The sequence below is a fragment of the Harpia harpyja genome, chromosome 3 (genome assembly GCF_026419915.1).
Source record: "Harpia harpyja isolate bHarHar1 chromosome 3, bHarHar1 primary haplotype, whole genome shotgun sequence".
Taxonomy (NCBI): Eukaryota; Metazoa; Chordata; class Aves; order Accipitriformes; family Accipitridae; genus Harpia; species Harpia harpyja.
The window spans coordinates 27,129,427-27,147,206 of record NC_068942.1 but is presented as its reverse complement, the minus strand read 5'-3'; the positions used below and the strand labels follow the sequence as shown (position 1 = coordinate 27,147,206).

The 17,780-nt window shown below is 46.5% G+C and overlaps 1 protein-coding gene across 42 annotated transcripts in view; it reads left to right on the top strand.

Annotated features, from left to right (window-relative positions):
• The first annotated feature begins 4,028 nt into the window (after positions 1-4,028).
• Positions 4,029-17,780, top strand: part of RIMS1 (regulating synaptic membrane exocytosis 1) — a 341,727-nt gene continuing 327,975 nt past the window's right edge. For 16 of the 42 annotated variants that reach the window (XM_052781726.1, XM_052781737.1, XM_052781774.1 and 13 more), the window contains exon 1: positions 4,032-4,532. In XM_052781726.1, the coding sequence (XP_052637686.1) occupies positions 4,369-4,532 (164 nt within the window). In that variant the 5' untranslated portion in view covers positions 4,032-4,368. Of the gene's footprint in view, positions 4,533-17,780 lie in introns of all 42 variants that reach the window. The other 26 variants (XM_052781766.1, XM_052781753.1, XM_052781755.1 and 23 more) reach the window with 5 other exon arrangements.

Here is a 17,780-nt window from a genome sequence, read left to right as displayed (position 1 = left end):
CCACTTCTACTAATCTATTGTGAGAAACTACTTTGAGCCCTTATGCTACAGGATATTTCATCCTTCATGACTGTCCCTCAAACAGCAAACCCCCTCAGACAGAAAACTCCTCCACAGCTTTCACTATTCCCAGTCTCCCATGAGTCTGAGAAAGAGCACCACTCTTCTAGGGAAGGAACCTAAAGGAAAACCCTCTGAATTGTTTGTTTCCAGTTTCTTCTTTCAGTTTGCGTCAAGCAAGAAGAACAGACAATCATGACTGCTCACAGCTAGGCTAACACAAGGAGCTTGAAAAGGGAGTATTGGTGGAATTGAGAAATTTAGAACGTGGCCTTTGGACAATCTGAAAGGAAGATATGGGGGAGAAGAAAAGTTCCTAAGATTGAGGGAAGGTCTACAGTCATAAAGAAATATGCGTCTGCTGTGCATGGGGCATATGTGGATACTTGTTGCTATGAAGTGAGAGGAAAAGATCACAGATTCCATTATAATGACTGGCTTCTCACGTTTAAGAAAGTAATTTACCCGGTATGTTACAACAGCTATATTGATATTCCAGTTCTAGATTTCACAGCAGTCTTTGCTAGATAGGACTTCAGAGAAATGGCGTTAGTAGGATGCCTGTCAGTGACAAGACTTTGGATGTTACTAAGCAGGGGGCATTCTTACTAAACAGGCAATGAAATTCTTTTCAAGACTCTCATGTATCGTTCCAGCTTCAGGATATAATGTATTGAACTAGACTGGGCTTTCCACACATTGTTGGTTGGATGACAACAGCAGATATTTCATATTTACAAAGCAAATGTGGGCAAATCCGAAAATGACCACTAAGGGTCTGAAGTACTGACAATAAGAGCTGAGTCTCTTCATGTAGCCCTATGAAAAATGAGATTACTTTTATGGTTTCTTCTATATTTCTCTCTAGTAGAGTGTACTGTCTTCGTGCAAAAATAATGTAAAATCATTTGTTGTGCCTAAGACGTAGGCATTAGGAAAAGCACTGCCAGAAGGTTGAGAGAGGTGAACCTTCCCATCTACTCGGCACTGGTGAAGCCGCATCTGGAGTGCTAAGACTAGTTCATGGCTCCCCGGTACAAGAAAGACATTAACATGCTGGAGCAGGTCAAGTGAAGGGCAATGAAGATAGTTGAGGGATTGGAGCATGTCATATGAGGAAAGGCTGAGAGGTGGGACTTTTGCCTAGAGAACAGAAGGCTCAGAGGGATCTTATCAATGTGAATAAATATCTGATGGGAGGGTGTAAGCAAGACTGAGGCTCTTTTCGGTGGTGCCCAGTGAGAGGACCAGAGGCAATGGGCACAAACTAAAACACAGGGGGTCTCATCTGAACATGAGGAAACACTTTTTCATGTGAGGGTGACTGAGCACTGGCACAGGTTGCCTGGAGAGGCTGTGGAGTCTACATCCTTGCAGCTACTCAAAAGCCATCTGGATGCGGTCCTGGGCAGCCTGCTCTAGCTGACCCTGCTTGACCAGGGAGGCTGGACCAGATGACCTCCAGAGGTCCCTTCCAACCTAAATGATTCTGTGATTCTGTGCTTTTCAGTAATGCAGTTTTATTCACAATAGCGGCTTGATGCAAGTCCACAATCCAACTTCCATCACTTTTTTTAACCATTACTCTGCAAGAGCTTTCATCTTTCCCTTTTAAGTTATGAAACCTATATATAAAATCCCCTCATGCTCTTTGTATTCATTTTGTATTTCACACACAGCAGTAAGAACTCCTGTGCTTGACCCAGCATACAGTAATTAACACAATAATACAGAACAGACATATACGTGACTGTGTCAGTAATTAATAGGCAGAAAGGTGAGCAGGATAACTTAACCTCATGTAATATTTTCTTCATAAAATTATCTTAGAGACACTTGGGTCTTACGGTCATAGACCTTTAATATTTTGTTTAGGCGGGGCTTAAAGCAGCAACTCTTCAACACTAGGGCCACTGCTCTAGTGAATTAGTTCTTGCAGTTACTTGAGCTACATCTTTTATGTGGCATGTGCAGGCCTAAATCGTCTGAGGGAGTGTGGACTACCTATGGATACTTGTAACAACATAATCATGGTGTCTAGTATTACTATTCCAGTCACGTCATGTTTTAGTTGTTTCTAATACTAAACATATGGTGGTACCTCACCTTCTTCTCATCATCTTATTCTTTTCAGTCTTGCATCCTTCTGTTTTGAGGTGGCTGCCATACTTTTGCCTGTTGGTAATGAATGGAAAAATTCTTCAGCATCAGCCTGTAACATGAAGGCTATCTTCCCTGCCAGTCGCAGATGGCGGGAAGTGATTTTATTGATTTGTTAGTACTTAGCTAGAAGGATTACATCTAGCAGTAATAACGTGGCCAGGCCCTGGGACAAATCACCACATGAGTTAGCGGAGGGTCTGTGTCTTTAACTGAGTGTGACATTATGATATCTACCAGCCCTTCATAGTGCTTTGCTTATTAACACCACTTTAATCTCTTCTGAGCCATCTGTCGGTCATTCAAGTTTCAGTTTCCTTCATGTGCTGGAAGAGTTGAGAGACTTCACTTTCTGAGCTGAACTTGGACATTACGACTCAAAAGTCCTGGTGGTCACTGTAGTGCTTATTATTTTTTTCTTTTTAATTTGTGTTATCAAATTGTGTCCTGCAGAAAATCTCTTGGGGGGACACAAGCAGATGGCCACAGTAATTCCTCTCAAATTCAAAGGGTCACGAAGGTTCATAGCGCTCAGAATTTGCGTGAGAGGTATTAGCGTGGCTGGCTGAAAGCTGGTCCCTCTCCCTATTCCAAACCCGGCAAGTTTGGCAGCAAGAAGCATTGAACACTGCCAGCATAGATTTTTTTCCTTTGGTTCGTGCCCATCAGACGATCTCTCTAGAAACCAGAGCTGCTTCCATGCTGTGACCTCGGCAGAAGCGTGACTGAGAGGTCTTGAGTGTCAGCGTGTGTTAGTGGCAGTTCACATTTTATTTGAAAGTGCAGTTTTCTCTGTATTTCGGCTTTGCATTTCCAAGTAGCCTGAACGATTTCGTTCCCTGACAGGCACGCGTTTGAGCAAGGGACCCTTCAGAGCTATCGGCATGAGCTTCTGGCCAGCGGATCGCACGCAGATGATCTCCTGGAGGGAAGGGCTGTTGTGTTCGTTACCAGCTCCCCAACAACCCCAAGTTGCTCAGAGCTGGCAGATCAGACTTTGACAGGGAAGCTGTCTCTGTCTGGAAGTGATGTTTCCTTTCATTGCACGCTACCCCCTCAGCTGAGCAGTGGGCACCGTGGCACGCTTCACGGCCGCTCCCGGTGGGTCACAGCAGTGAAAAAAGCCGTGTCTGTCGGACAAGGAGAGTTAAGAGCACTCGCCACCCCCACGGGAGGCGGGGGGGGGGGAACACACCGCGGCGTGGGTGCCACTTACTGGGTGTAAGCAGCCTATGAAGAAAGTGCTGAAGCATGGGACGCCAAGGAACGGGTGGTGACAGCGCTGGCTCAAGGCAAGGGGGCTGCAGCTGGAGCCGAAGCCGGCACGGCTCGCCCGAGGGACCGGCGGCAGCACCGGGAGCCCAGGGCTTCCCCGGCGCCTCAGGCAGCCCTCAGGCGGCCCGCAGGGCCCCCCCCCCCCCGCCTCGGGCGAGACGGCAGCCTCGGCGGGAGCTCGGGCGAGCTCCCGGCCCCGACCCGCGGGTGCGGGAACCTGGAGGAGAACGTGAGGAGGACGGCGGTGCCGGGAACAACGGCCGTGACCGCGCGGGACGAGCGGGCGGGCGGGGGGAGAAGGGCGGGCAGCCGGCGGACAGAGGCAGCGGCAGGGGCGGGCAGCGCTGCCGCCCCTGAGGCAGCGGAGGCCAGCGCCGGACTCCGCCTCACCGGCCCCTGCCCCCCCCGCTCCCTCCGCCCAGCGCCAGGCTCGCAGCGGCGGAGCATCGCGGCGGCGGTACCCGCCCTTCCCGGCCGGCCCGCGGCGCGTACCGCCTACCCCCCCCCCCCCCGCCCGCCCTCCCCTCACGCAGCCCGCCAGCGGCGATCGGGAGCCCTCCGCGCCACGGCACCCCCCGCCCCGCACACCCACCGCCGGGAAGGATGGGCTGCGGGCGGCGGCACGGCAGCCCCCGAGCTCCCTGAAGCTGCGGAAACAAAGGGAGCAAGCAGCAAAGCGGCGGCGGCAGCAGCGGCAGCCGGGCCGGGGTGGATGCAAGCAACCATGAAAGGCTGGGTCTCCGCCTCCTCCGCTGCTGCCAGAGAGCTGCCGGCTGCTGCTGCTCGGAGGACTACACTGTGAAGGGGGCGGAGGAGAGGCTGGCTGGGTTGGCCGTGCAAAGGTAGAAGGTGTAAGGGAGCGGCGGAAAGAAAATGTCTTCTTCGGTGGGGCCCCGCGGCCCTCGCCCGCCCACGGTGCCCCCCCCGATGCAGGAGCTGCCCGACCTGAGCCACCTGACAGAGGAGGAGAGGAACATTATCATGGCAGTGATGGACCGGCAGAAAGAAGAGGAAGAGAAAGAAGAGGCCATCCTCAAGTAAGCAGACGCCAGTCATTCATTCATTCAGGCACTCATTCATGCGCCGATCGCCGGCGGGCGGGAGCGGGGCGCTGCCACCGCGGGAGCCGGCCGGTGCCCGGGGGCCGGCCGGCTTCGCCCCGCTCGGCGGGCCGCCCCGCGGGGACCCCCTCAGCGGGGACCCGGCGCTGCGGAGCCCCGCTCCCCTCCCGACCCCTAACTTCCTCCTCCTCCGGCCGTCCTCCCCCACCCCGGGCGGCTCCTCCCGAGGCAGACCTTGCCGGAGGAGCCCGGCGCGGCGGGACGGAGCGGGACGGCGGGCCCTCCCCGCCCCGAGGGAGCCAGCGGCGCAGAAAGCGGCGGGCGGAAACCCCGCCGCGGGGGCCAGGCGGCGGTGGTCGGTGGTGGTTTGGGGGGCTGGGGCGGGGGGGGGATCGAGCGAGGTGGGATTCCTTTGGGGTCCCCAGAACCCCGCCTCTGCCAGGAGGGGCCGCTGGGTGGGGTTTCCCTGCGTGCGGGAGCCTCCGCGGCTGCCGTGCTGCCCCCGCCTGGCTCGGCCTCCGCTACCGCCCGCCGCGGGGCTGAGGCGGCCGCCCCCCGCCCCCCCTCCCCGCTTCCCCACCCCGCTCCGTCTTCCCGCCGCCGCCTCGCGCCCCCAACCGCCGTCTCTCTCTCTCTCTCGCCCGCCCGCCCGCCCGTCGCCCGCTCCCGGGAGGTCCACAGCTCGCTGTGGGGGACAGCAGGGCGGTCGTAATTAGGAAATAAACGCAATTAGTCGCGCCTCTCGTTACGGAGGGGAAGCGTGCGTGGCGGCGGGACGGAGGGGGGGGGGGGGAGTGGGTTTATCCCGCTGCCGGCGGCGCGGGGAGGGGTGTGGGTAGGTGCCATGTTTGGCGACCAGGTCCCCACAGCCTCTTGTGGACCTTTTCTCTCTCCCCCCCCCCCCCATCCTTGCCAAACGGCACATGTGACCACATTTTCTAGCCTCCTCCGTCAATAGGAGGCTTCAAACGTAATGTTACCAAATTGCCTGCTGCGAGTGGTGAGAATAAACAGATTGAAGCTGTGGCCTGTGGAGGAGAATCAGGGTTTCTCCTCTTCTGACTACCCGTCAGGCCTGTTCGCTCTGGGGGGGAAACGGTAGGAGAGGTGACTGGACTAGTGCAAACCTCTGACGTTACCCAGACCCTCCCTGCCAGGGGAGGTGTATCCTTACCTCACGGTCTTCTGGTTGCATACACCTGTGCTTGGAAGGGACGCTCTGGAGGTGTGATGTGATCTGGGTATTTCTCTTGGCAGCATCGGAAATAACACCCACTTGAGCCATGCGGGTGCCAGCTCTTCCCCGCGGCTTTCTCTGACGGATGGAGAGACCAAACCCCCGCAGGCTCCCGACTTCGGCCCCGCGCGCTGTGCGTGCTGCAGCTGGGACAGCCTTTCACTATATTGCTGTCTCTGTCCCTTCCCGTCGGTGCCTGGCTCTGAATTTTTACAGGGGCTACTAAAGGTGATTGCAGCGGCGGGTACCGAGGCCCAGCTGCTAGCGTTGCGTATCGCCGAGGAGCCGGCCGGGACCGCGGTGTTTGGATCTCAGTCCAAGACGAAGAGTTCAGTTTGCCGTTGCTGTTCTTTACGCTTGGGGTGTGGCTAGTCTTGGAGGTGGGGTGGTTGAGAGGAGAAATGTTCTGTGAAAATGCGTTGTGTTAGTCAGTGTGGGAAAACGTTAAGTGAAGGATCCCTCCTCGGTTTCTATTTATCAGAAGAAAATTAAAGGAGTAGCTCCAAGGCTCTAAACTACATTTATCCTTCTCCCATTCCTCGTCCTCCAGCACAGCTACTTCCCTATAAATATTTAGCTTTTATTCCGTGAAGAAGATTACTGGTTCTGTGATCGTGTGGTAGAGCAGTACTATAAATCTTACAGTCACTGCGAGAATGAACTTTTGTTGGTACAGATGGTAATTTCTCAGCCCTGTTCTTGTTAACATGGGGTAGAGGATAAATTTTCCTCTTTTTTTTCCCCATTTTTTTCTTCTGCTCTTCTTTTGTATTGGCATTTCTGAATTCTGGACTGATGCTTCCTTTTCTGTGAGGTTATGGGAATCTTCAGCAGTTTTACTAAATGAATTTAAGACACTTTAAATACAGTTTTTAGAAGAGGTCAAAAATTGTGCTTTGCGAATTCAACTTGAAATTACTTTATGTTATCTTCAAAGGTTTGTGATACCCAAGTTAAAAAGTTTATTTCCTTACAACAGTTCTTTCAAATCATGAGAATAACAGTCTAGGCTCTCGATTGGTCTGAGAAATTGTGATTTTAAATAGACTTTTTTTCTTTAAATGAAGAGCCGGAAATTAATAGAAAATACATTGGGAAACTTACAAACCTGTATACTCACTTTAGCTGTATTGTTGGTTTTCAAAAATTAGGTCACAGCAAACAGTTTTCATATGGATTATGATTCGACTCTTAGAGAGCCACTAGGTTGCCTGAGATTGTTTGCCTTTTCTGTATGCTGAGCACTTCCTTTTTGGGACAAGAGTTAGACACATCTTTCCAGAGAGTAACCCTTATAAGATTGGATGTTGAGACAAGAATTTACTTCCATAATTTTGTAGAGGTTTGTTACAAATATGCAACGGTGCTATCCAGATGACACAGCTATATTATAAAAGTCAGATATCGTCACCATCCCTTCCTATTATCTTCAGTAAAAGTTTTTCTGGTGATCTCCATGTCTCAGCAGAATAGCCACCGGTTTTCATTTAAAACCACCTGGCAGAGAAATGTTTCCGTCTGTAACACCCACATGCAAATCTGTGATGTCCCCTGGAAGTGAAGCTGATCTGTGTTGCAAACTATGCTACCTTCAATCCTGCAGCCGGATGCGTGCTGTCTCATGAATCATAAGGGCTAAAAAGGATGCAGCATTTCTCTCCTGTTCTGGATGTCCTGATCGTTAGCAATAAAAGTTTCCAAAACAGTACTTGTAATTTTCCTTTCCAGCACTCCTCATGGCAGAAAACTGTAGGAAGAATTATCGGTTAAACTACTGTATTCTTCACACGATGGTCTTAAAATTGTGGATCCAAGGGAATTTGAGGTGTTTCTGTGAGTAGACTGCATGGATTTGAGGAGAAGTGGAAGAGATGAGGGTCATCGGTAAGGAGGCTGTGTCCCTCTCCTCCGGGTCTGTACCTCTCTGTCTTCCTGAGCCCTGTTTCTGACTCTGAGCTAACAGCCTTCTTGTAAACCCTCTCTGCCAGTTCATGCTGACATCAGCGCGTATTGCAGCGTGCCAGCCTGGGAGCAGGGCACTGTGACAGGGAGCAGGACTACGGACAACGTGATGCTTTTGCTGCTTGCGCTGGAGAATGACAGAAATGCATGCTTCGGTTTGAAACCACCTGCTTGTCTCTTTCCAGGAACTTGCCCTATCTGTCAGTTTGTTGGCCCGCTGAGTTTCCTTCAGTAGTCTGGGGCTAATGGAGCTTGTCACACCCTTAGGATAAAGGCATGCAACTTGTACTGGCTTTTGACTTTCTTTTTCTAGGTGTACCTGGTCAGTGGCAGAGACCTCAACCTCCCCTCACCCATCCAATATCAGATTTCAAACCGCTGTGTGTGGTGTTTGGGGAAGGGGAGCATTCTGCTGTCCTGTGACCTGTTGAATACCTTGGAGCAATGTGGTGAGGAGTTAGGGCTTTTGTGAAGGTTCCTCCTTTTGCTTTTTTTGTGAACAGGTGTACCTTGGCATGAGGAACACATTGTTAGCTGATTGCCTTGAAATTGCCTTTACATCCAAGGATGGCTTTTGCATTCCTGCTGTAATAGGGGCAGTGTCACTAGGTAGTCCTGAGAGCGTATCTATGCCTTTGTGCAGTGAAGCGTGGTCCCAATCTGGTGTATGGCACTGAAGACTCAAATCCACATAAGCACGTCAGTGCTTACCTGGCACCAAGTAGAAACTGAGGCACCTTCAGTGCAGTCCACAAAATCTTTCCGTAATGGTGCACCTGAGAAGCTGTGTGTTCCTGTGTGTCCGGGGCATATAGGACCAGAGCATGTGAGTGTCTTGGCTGCTGAATTGCTTGGTCTCTGTCTTGCACCTAAGCCTGTTTGGGAGTCACAAACTACGTAGTCATATGCTTAAGTCCTCTAAAAGACCTGACGCTAATACAGTACCACTATAATGCCTATCGATACTCAGTGCTGAACTCCAAGTGCTGTTGTCACAGCGATGGCCGCTTTCCTAACATGTAGAGGACAGGCAGTATTACTGCTTTCAGCTACCTTAGGTGTAATAGCCTGGCAGTTAGGAAGCGGTTACCTAAGCCCCGTACACTTATTGGCCTGAAGAAATTGTGTCCTAGACGAGTGCGGTTACATTATAACTTAGTGGAAACAGTTTGGCTCCCCATACAGAGAAGAATGAAAACTTTATGGGCCCAGGAGCCTAACTCAATGTCAAGCCCACTAAGAAGAGCTCTCCTGGCAAAGGAGCTGTCTTGCTCTCGTGCTGCACGCTTCTGGTTACCCAGGGTTGTTAATGTAGCCTTTTTTAAAAGTCAGAGAAGTTTCAAATACCCAGAGGGCTAGGAGTAGGAAGCAGGTCCTCCTCCCTCCCAGCTGAATGATCTCCTCTTCGGGCTTCAGAGCTTTGCCTTTTTGTTCCTCTGTGGCTGGGAGAGCTTCACCTTCCTGCATGTCACACCTTTGACTGCAGCATGGAGAGCAGTCTGTTGAGGAGGAGGGTCTTTACCATGGTAGGCTCAACTCTCATCCACTCTTGTTTTCCCTGTTTCACATTGGCTGTGCCAGATTTTGTGGGTATCTCTGAAGACTGTAGTCTCTAGCAACTCTTAATTGGAGCTTGGCCTCACAGACCCAAGCTTCTGCTGCTCCTGTATGAATAAATGTTTGCATAGGACAGTGCTAGAATGTGCCATGGCCTCCTCTGCAGACTAATTCACATTGGAGGCATTTTTTCCTGTTTTACATGGTAGGTACTCCTGTAGCTGAAAGGGAAGAGGTTCGTGTTGAGTGGCTGATGTGTCTAGCCTGAAGTCCAGATGCTGCCTTACAGGTGACTGATGTGACTAACAAATTGTGAAGAAGTGTGAGAGGGAAAGTTTTCAGTGAGGCTGAAGAGAGAAACAAACCATCATTTGCAAAAATGGGGGGCAAAAAACATTTTAAAGGAAAAATAGTTTTAAGTGTACATTCAAACACTAGATAGCCTGAGACAACTATATTGTTTGTGGGTATAGGGTGCCTTGACGTGAAACAACCCCAGTTAATAAATTTCAGTCGTAGACAAATCACAGAACTATATATATTTACATTTATGTACTTAAGCTGAAGTTTGCTTATGTGCAGTTGTGTGCCTTATCTCATTGGGTTAGTTAAGTACTAAGTGCAAACCATGGCAGCTGTGAACACAGCTAGTTGAGTTCCAGTTCTGTTTTTCTGTGCACTCTCACAGCCCAAAAGGACCATGCATTGGGACAGCCAATGTACTTTTCTCCACCCCTGCTGAACAGTATCTTATCAAAGGGGGAACAGCTATAAATCAACCTTAGACAAATTTTGGCCAGAAATTAGAAGAAGGTTCCTAGTTACCACGGCAGTCATTTAATGGAGCAAGTTTAAGTGGGGACAATAGCTCTTACTGCCCTTCTGATGGGGTTTAACAAGACTGAAGGAGATTGTTTGCCAAGGTAGTGGCAAGAGTAGGAAACTTAACTCAAAGACACAGGAGGTTCTTCGTAGTTTCTTAGAGTAGCTTCAGCAGAGAGGCTAGCAGGAACTTGAAACCTTCCCAGGTCTTAAGAGAGTTATTTCAAGATTTGCCATGAGAGTGGCAGTTAATAACTAGGGAGAAGTTGATCCTAACACCCTATTTTGACCATCTAGTGTGGTACACAAACTTGATTTTAGTAGAATTCAGGTCTCTAGAATTAACAGGGATGTTAGAGCCTCTCACTTTTCAGGGCTGCCAAATCCTGAAGTCACTTGCAGTTGGTGAGAATCTCTGTTTCAGAGATTGCAAGATAACGCCTATGTAATTTCCTGTGTGCACCTGGAAGCTTCCAGCCTGAACTGCTAGCTGTGTAACTCTGAAGATTAACAGATTGGCCAGGAGGCATGTGCTCTTAACCAGTTTCCTGGAGGCAGTTTGTTTCCCTCTCCATTTCTGACACTTGGACCACACCTAACATTGTCAGAAAACATTGAATACTGCTCAAAACACAGTGAGAGCTGCTGCCACCCTTATTTTGTATAGTGCTTATGGGCAAAATAAGGAAGTAGGGTTCCAAGACCTTCTTAGCCTGAATGCTGTAAATCCCCTGACGATAATTGCCCTTCCATAAGCAGTAGGGAAGGGAGAGGTAGGATCATTCTTCATCCCTTCTGTTGAAACTGGGCCACTTTGCAGAAATAAAAGCAAGAGTCAAGCAGCCATCATGAGGAACTCTGTCTTTATCCTATCTTTAGGATAAAGAATTTAAAGCCTATCTTTAATCCCACTGAGAAGACAAAGGAGGAATCGAGAGTTCTGGGAACTGATTGTGCATTTGGCACCAAGGAATTAAAGGCTAAAATAGATAAACAATACCAAGACTCCCTCCTCCGAGTCAGACTCTCTCTTGCTTATTCTTTCCGTGGTCCCATGAATCTCACTTTCTGTGCAGTGGAGCAGGAGGAATGGAGGATGCCCTCACCTCTGCTGCTTGAAAGCCTTTATTTCTTCCTTTGTACTTAAAGTGGTTTGGACCCACCGTGTTTCAGGCTCTGTGATGGAGCAGGGAACAGAGTGCAGGTCACTTGCTGTGTGCGTGGGTGGTTTACGTCCCTAGAATCACCCAGACAGACTGTTTGAATACTGCCTTGCACCTCTCCCTGGCAGTGCCAGCCCTGATCCTGACACTTGAGTGTACAAACCCATGGTGAAACGATTTTACTCCTGGAGGACTGCAGGAGTCTGAAGATTGTCTAGTCCAACCCCCTGCTCAGAGCAGGGCCACCTACAGCCGGTAGCCTGGGACCGTGTCCAGGTGGCTTTCGAATATCTCCAAGGATGGAGACTCCACAACCTCTCTGGACAACCTTGTCCAGTGTTCAGCCACCCTCACAGTAAAAAGTGTTTCCTGATGTTCAGATGGCTCCGCCTGTGTTTCAGTTTGTGTCCATTGCTTCTGGTCCTGTCACCGGGCCCCTCTGAGAAGAGTTTGCGTCTGTCTTCTTTACTCCTCCCCACAGGGGATCTGTACACATTGTTAAGATCCCCCTGAGCCTTCTCTTCTCCAGGCTGAACAGTCCCCACTCTCTCAGCCTTTCCTCATGTGACGTGCTCCAGTCCCTTAACTGTCTTTGCGGCTCTTTGCTGCACTTGCTCCAGCGTGTCCATGTCTTTCTTAAGCTGGGGAGCCCAGAACTAGACTTAGCATCCAGATGTGGCTTCACCAGTGCTGAGGCAGAGAGGAAAGATCACCTCTCTCGATCTGCTGGCAATGCTTTTCCAGTGCAGCCCCGGATGATGTTGGCCTTCTCCGCTGCAAGGGCACATTGCTGGCTCATTGCTTATCTTGGTGTTGACCAGGAATCCTCAGTTGCTTCTCTGCAGAGCTTCTTTCCAGCTGGTTGGCCCCAGCATGTACTGGTGCATGGGATTATTCCTCTCCTTGTGCTGGACTTGACATGTCCCTTTGTTGAATGTTTTAAAGCTTAAGAGGGAGACCAGTATCTAATGTGTTGTCAAATCAGTCTGAATCATTCAGGGGGAGGATTGCTTGTGGTCACTGCTTCCAGCCCCTTCCTCTTTACTGTCCAAGGCCCTCAGAGAGGGAGAGAGAGGACTGAACGGTGCAGAAACTATTGTTGCCTTTTGGCCAATGGAAACGTCAGAAAGAATTTAACAGCATTTGAGGCTTCAAGTTTTCACCACTCTGAGAGGGCAGGTGTGGCCAGAAGGATGTCCTGATCAAAGGAGACAACTGTGGTGACCTCAGAATTGCAAGGAGGGTTTTCATGACTTGCAGGGAAATTCAGAGAGTTGATAGTGATTTTTAAGCAGGAAGGTGGACTGAGTAGTCCAAGGAGACGACTATATACCGACAAAATGTATTCACAACTGCACACAGTCACGCGGTAAGGCAACTATGAGACAGTCATTGACTGTCCTACTGGGGGGCCATCTCACCGCCAAGGCAGGAGCCGGAGACTGTCAGCAGACAATAGCAGATTCACAGGAATCTCCTCAAAAACTATAGAAGAGCGGGAGGTGATAGGGGATGACAGGCAGTAATAAACATCCCTACCATGTTCTAGACACAGGCTTCAGATTGGCATATGTTGAGATTTCAGAAGGTCTGAAGTGTAAGCTTTTGTCCAGAGCTTTTTTCTGACCCCAGTTTCAGTGGTTTTATTGAAATGCACAGGGCGTTATTTCTGTGTATGCGTCTTCCCACGTGATTCTCCACTTGATATAAGAAGCCGCCAAAGCTTCATGCCTTGCTTTTGCACTAATACTTTCTGACTGAGTAGTCTGTGAGTCTACAAATTCATGGGCATTATCTGTGCCCTGCAGAAGGGTGAAGACAAAGACTGGGTGAAAGAACATGATATCTGCGCAGGAACTTCTCAAAGTACAGAGTTATTATAAACCCAGATCTTAAAAGGAATTATGCAGAAGAGACCTCTTCTCTAGAAGGGAAGGGTACCCTCCCGTTGGTTGGTTTTCTGGAAAATAGCAGAGGGAGAACAACATTAAGAGAGGTTTGAAATTCTCAGTCTTGTCAATGCCCTTTTATTTCTGAAGACTCATGTGAAGAATTTTTTGCAACCTTGGATACAGGAAAGCAACTAACAAACATGTAGCGTGCTTCCTTCATCAGGCGGTTACTAAGCATTTTAAGACTTGAACTTAATATCTTAAGAAAGGGCTATTTAAAAATACTGCTGACCTTGTATTCAGGCTTTTTGGGAGGCAGGCGTTATTGAAGGTGGAAAATGACAAAATTGAAATTTTATTTTTGGTTGCCAATAGTTAGAGCCAGTTATAATTTCTACCCAACTTTACCTTCTTCACTCTACCCACTGGTACCCGCTGCATTTTTCTTCTCCCCTGGGCCTACCAGTTTTAATTAATAGATGCTGGCATGCAATTACGTTTTGGTGGAAAAAGCTTGTGTGCCTACAGTTTGACTCTAATTCCCAGTGGTGATAAAACATATAAGAAAATCCAATGTAATCAGTTACAAACACAGAGTGGTTTCATTCTGTTTTTTGGAAATACTTGCATATAATTTAGAATTACTGGAGTGATTTACACCTGATCAGGGCTGTGTGATTTACCCCGGTCAGATCCATATATTGGATCTGTAAGGATGCAGATAGCTTATCAGATCTCTGCATCTGTCAAGAATTACAATTGTTTTATCCCTTCTTTTATACTTCACAGATATGGTAAAATATTATGCAATGTTTATGGTGTTGCTGGAATCTAGGCAGCAAATGTTAGTCAGAGTTATTTTTGGTTTTCACAACAAACAGCAGAAAAGAATACCACTATAAGTTTGCTTTAATAGTTTCTTAGGTAAGACAATTTGCACAATGTGATAGGGTAACGTCGTAATTCTTTATACTTAATCCTGAAGTAATCATCCTCAAAATTTGATTGCATATGAGATACTTATGTCCAGAGAGAGTTTTAAACAAGAAAGCCATGTTCCAAATATACTCTCTGGCACTGTTACAGAGGCAAGAAAAGCTAGTTGCCATTTTCAGAATAATGACACGCACAAAACCATTCATACACTTGCCACTTCAGAGGCATGAAGAGACATGGCACGATGAATAGCTGTTTCCGGACAGTTCTAGAGTGAATTAGAACATCTATGTTGGCACTCATTTCTGAGTTTGTTCACATCAGTTGTGTGCCTTATTTTCAGTGTCAGGACTTTGTGCACTTTGCTTATGATAAGCATTGTTAATACTATTGAAGATAGGGGAGAGTGTCTGCCTGTGTATGTTTCTTTCAGGTATCTGTAATAAAAATGGGTAGTGTTTGAAATCTCCTAATTTTTTGGTCTGTCTTTCGTATATGAAGCCATCTTGGAATCACTGAAGATCAGTGTATGCCCTGAAAGTTGCTTTTTGATCAGGGGTGAACCTAGCAGATAGAGCTGCACTTTTTAGTGGTGACAGTGGTGGATCTAGCAAACTAGCTGTTTCAACTTTTGAGGATCTGGGGTGTAACCAAAGACTAATTTTCTCTGTATTTTGGGCTTTAGATAAACACCAAATTCTAGTTAGAGTGGTGGTTTAAATGCCTTGCATCAAAATACAGTTATTTACTTTGAGGTCCTTAACTGAGAGTTATTTTTTTAAACTTCATTATGTGAAATTCATTAGGACATTGCTCATGAATGGAACACAGCCCAACCATGCTATTTTAGTGTGAGTACTGTTATATTGCAGAGAAAAAGTCTACTACTCGTCTAGCAAGAAGCAGAGAAAAAGTCTACTACTCGTCTAGCAAGAAACAGAGAGCTCTGTTTGGTCTGAGAATTGCTAATGGAAGTCTTCACATGCTTGAATGACCGAAGTGCGCAGTGTCTTCTCAAGTGTTTCTCTTGGTTACCAATACGGCATACTCTGAATTGATCAAACAAAGAAATTATGTACCCCAAATTCTGTCTACATCTTACGCTAGCAGGTCTAATAAAAGATACTACATTTTTTTACAAACCTAGTTTGGCCTATGAGCCTAGCAAGCATTAGAAATTTTGTAGCCACTGCTCATGAAGATTTTGTCTACATTTTTGTAAAATATATATTAATTCTAAAGTTTTTGAATGTACTGTGAAGGCTTTAAAATCCTATCGATAAACTATGATTTTGTAATTTTTATATTGATACATCAATTCTCTTTCCAGATATTTAGCAAACCTACAGTCCTATACTATACAAACAGATTTAACTGCGGGCTATTTGCATCGGTATGTCTTAATCATGTGGAAGTATTCTACAGATCAAATGATTAGTAGTAGGAATTTTGAGAGAAATGACAATGAAGCAGTTCATGTAACAAAAGGCCATTTTGGAACTGGATGATTGAGTATGTTTAGTTGTGTTTCGAGCCGTGATTTGTTAGTATAACTGTTTTCTTTTGATGATTCCACTGATCTTGGAAAAAGCATCAAGACCTATGCAAAAGCAGACATCGTAGTTGTCTGAGCTTTCTAATATCTTTTCTTTACACAATTTCTTTAGCACTTGCATGTACTAAGAAAGCAGTTGGAGTAATTTTTCACTTATATTCATTATTCTCTAGGTTTTTAATTAGCCTTTCATATGAAGTTATTTTCAAAATAAAGTCATTGCACTTTTGCATATTTGCAGTATTAAGAGTCATTTTGACATTTGACATCAGGAGACTAAATTTTGTACTGATTAAATGAAATTGCACAGATGTAGATGAAAACATAATGTGAAAGCTTGAGCAGTAAAAGGTTATGAACAATCTATGAGTATTTTAGTTACTTGAGGTGATAAGTCTCCTTGGTACTGTTATTTATTGCAAAAATTTTGACATTGCATGACAAAGTTCAGCGATACAGTTTTATGTTCTGCTGTCTATGTGTTTTTAGCTGTGGATGTAGAACAGGAAGGCAGCTGGTTGATGGAGTGCGTGGTGCATGAGGCTAGGCAGTTGAGAAGAAAGGACAGAATTTATGAGAACTCTAGATCATCCTACTTTAACTGTATTGATTTTGGCCCTGGATGCCACCTGCAAAGTATCGGGGTAATGGGTTTGCACTTTATGGATGAGAATTAGAAGAGATTTTGTATGTGTATGTGTGCTTGTGCCTAAGAATATGGAACCAAGCTGTACGGAAATATGTACAAGTTGTTTTAGGGACTTTAATTGCAACATTATGTTGCATAGCATTCCTTAAAATATGCAAAGTGCATTGGCGAGATTTGATCAGGAGCTGAAAATTGGGAACAATTTTACCTGCAGTCATATCGTGGGGACAGGTGACACAGTTGAACAGGTTGCTGCCATGGACCAGCAAAACACTGTATTGCTGTGGTCCTGTGCCTCTGCTGAGTTTGATTAACTTTGGTGAATCTCTGCCTTGGAACAAGTGTCACTGTAAGCACATCTGTTAACTGGAGTAAGACTTAAGTGTTGCTGAGTCCGTTTAGATGGGATACGTCCCTGCAAGTCTTGTATTTTGCAGAAAGAAGCACATTTTTCTCAAATTCATTCAGTAACTGTTCAGTTACTCCCCAAGCTTTACGTAGAAAGTAAATTTCCGAAGAGTGAAGCCAAGGCATGGCTACCTACACTTCTGCACCCCCCCCTGCTTTTCACTGCTCAAAGCTGTATCTGTATTTTTTTAAATTACTTTTTGTTCTGTATACCCCTAATTTCCTGCAGTCTTAATTGTGTATTTTGTTTTCCTTTATTTTCTCCAAAAAGCTGTTTTTCAATACACTCATAGAAAGGAAGTGTATTCACTCAGAGGTGGAGATTGCAGAGTTATATGAATTGATTCTGATAGTGTATATGTAAAAAGTGTGTAAATTCCTTTGAGATTAAATGCACAGTACATTTTTCTTATATTTCAGAGCAAAATTAGATATTGATTTTTTAATGAGAAATCTATTTTAAGAATATAGAACCTCACTAACATACTATGATTCTTGTATTTTGTGTTTTTAAATGATTTGATGTTGATTGTAGTTTTTAAATTTAAAAGCTCTCATGTTTATAAGCAAAATCTCTTCATAATGTATTTTGCAAATTTTTTTGTAAAATTAAATAAGCTTAAAGCAAAATGTCCTCCCTTAAAAAAGTCTATTTCAAACAATTATAGCACTCACTGTAAAATAACTTTCAGCAGGACCCATTTGGACTGGATTAACCAGTTCAGGGAATCAGCAGTATATTTACAGGTTTGTTCACCTCTAACATCCCTTTTTCTGGTGAGGATGTTTCAAGTTCTAAGCTTGTCGCTGTCTGAACGGGTTTAAACAGACCATGTGGAAAAGGAGCTGGGGAGTTCTAGTTACATGGCAGATGGGACAGTGCTCTCTTTCATCCAACCAAGGTCAGCTGATTCTTTCTTTCCTGGTATTTATCTTGGATGGGATCAGAAGTAAAAAAGCCAAGGTTTCCTTGAGGTAAAGTAAAATTAATGAAGTTAACAATATGAGGGAAGAATCTTGAGGAGAACAGCAGCAACAGTAGT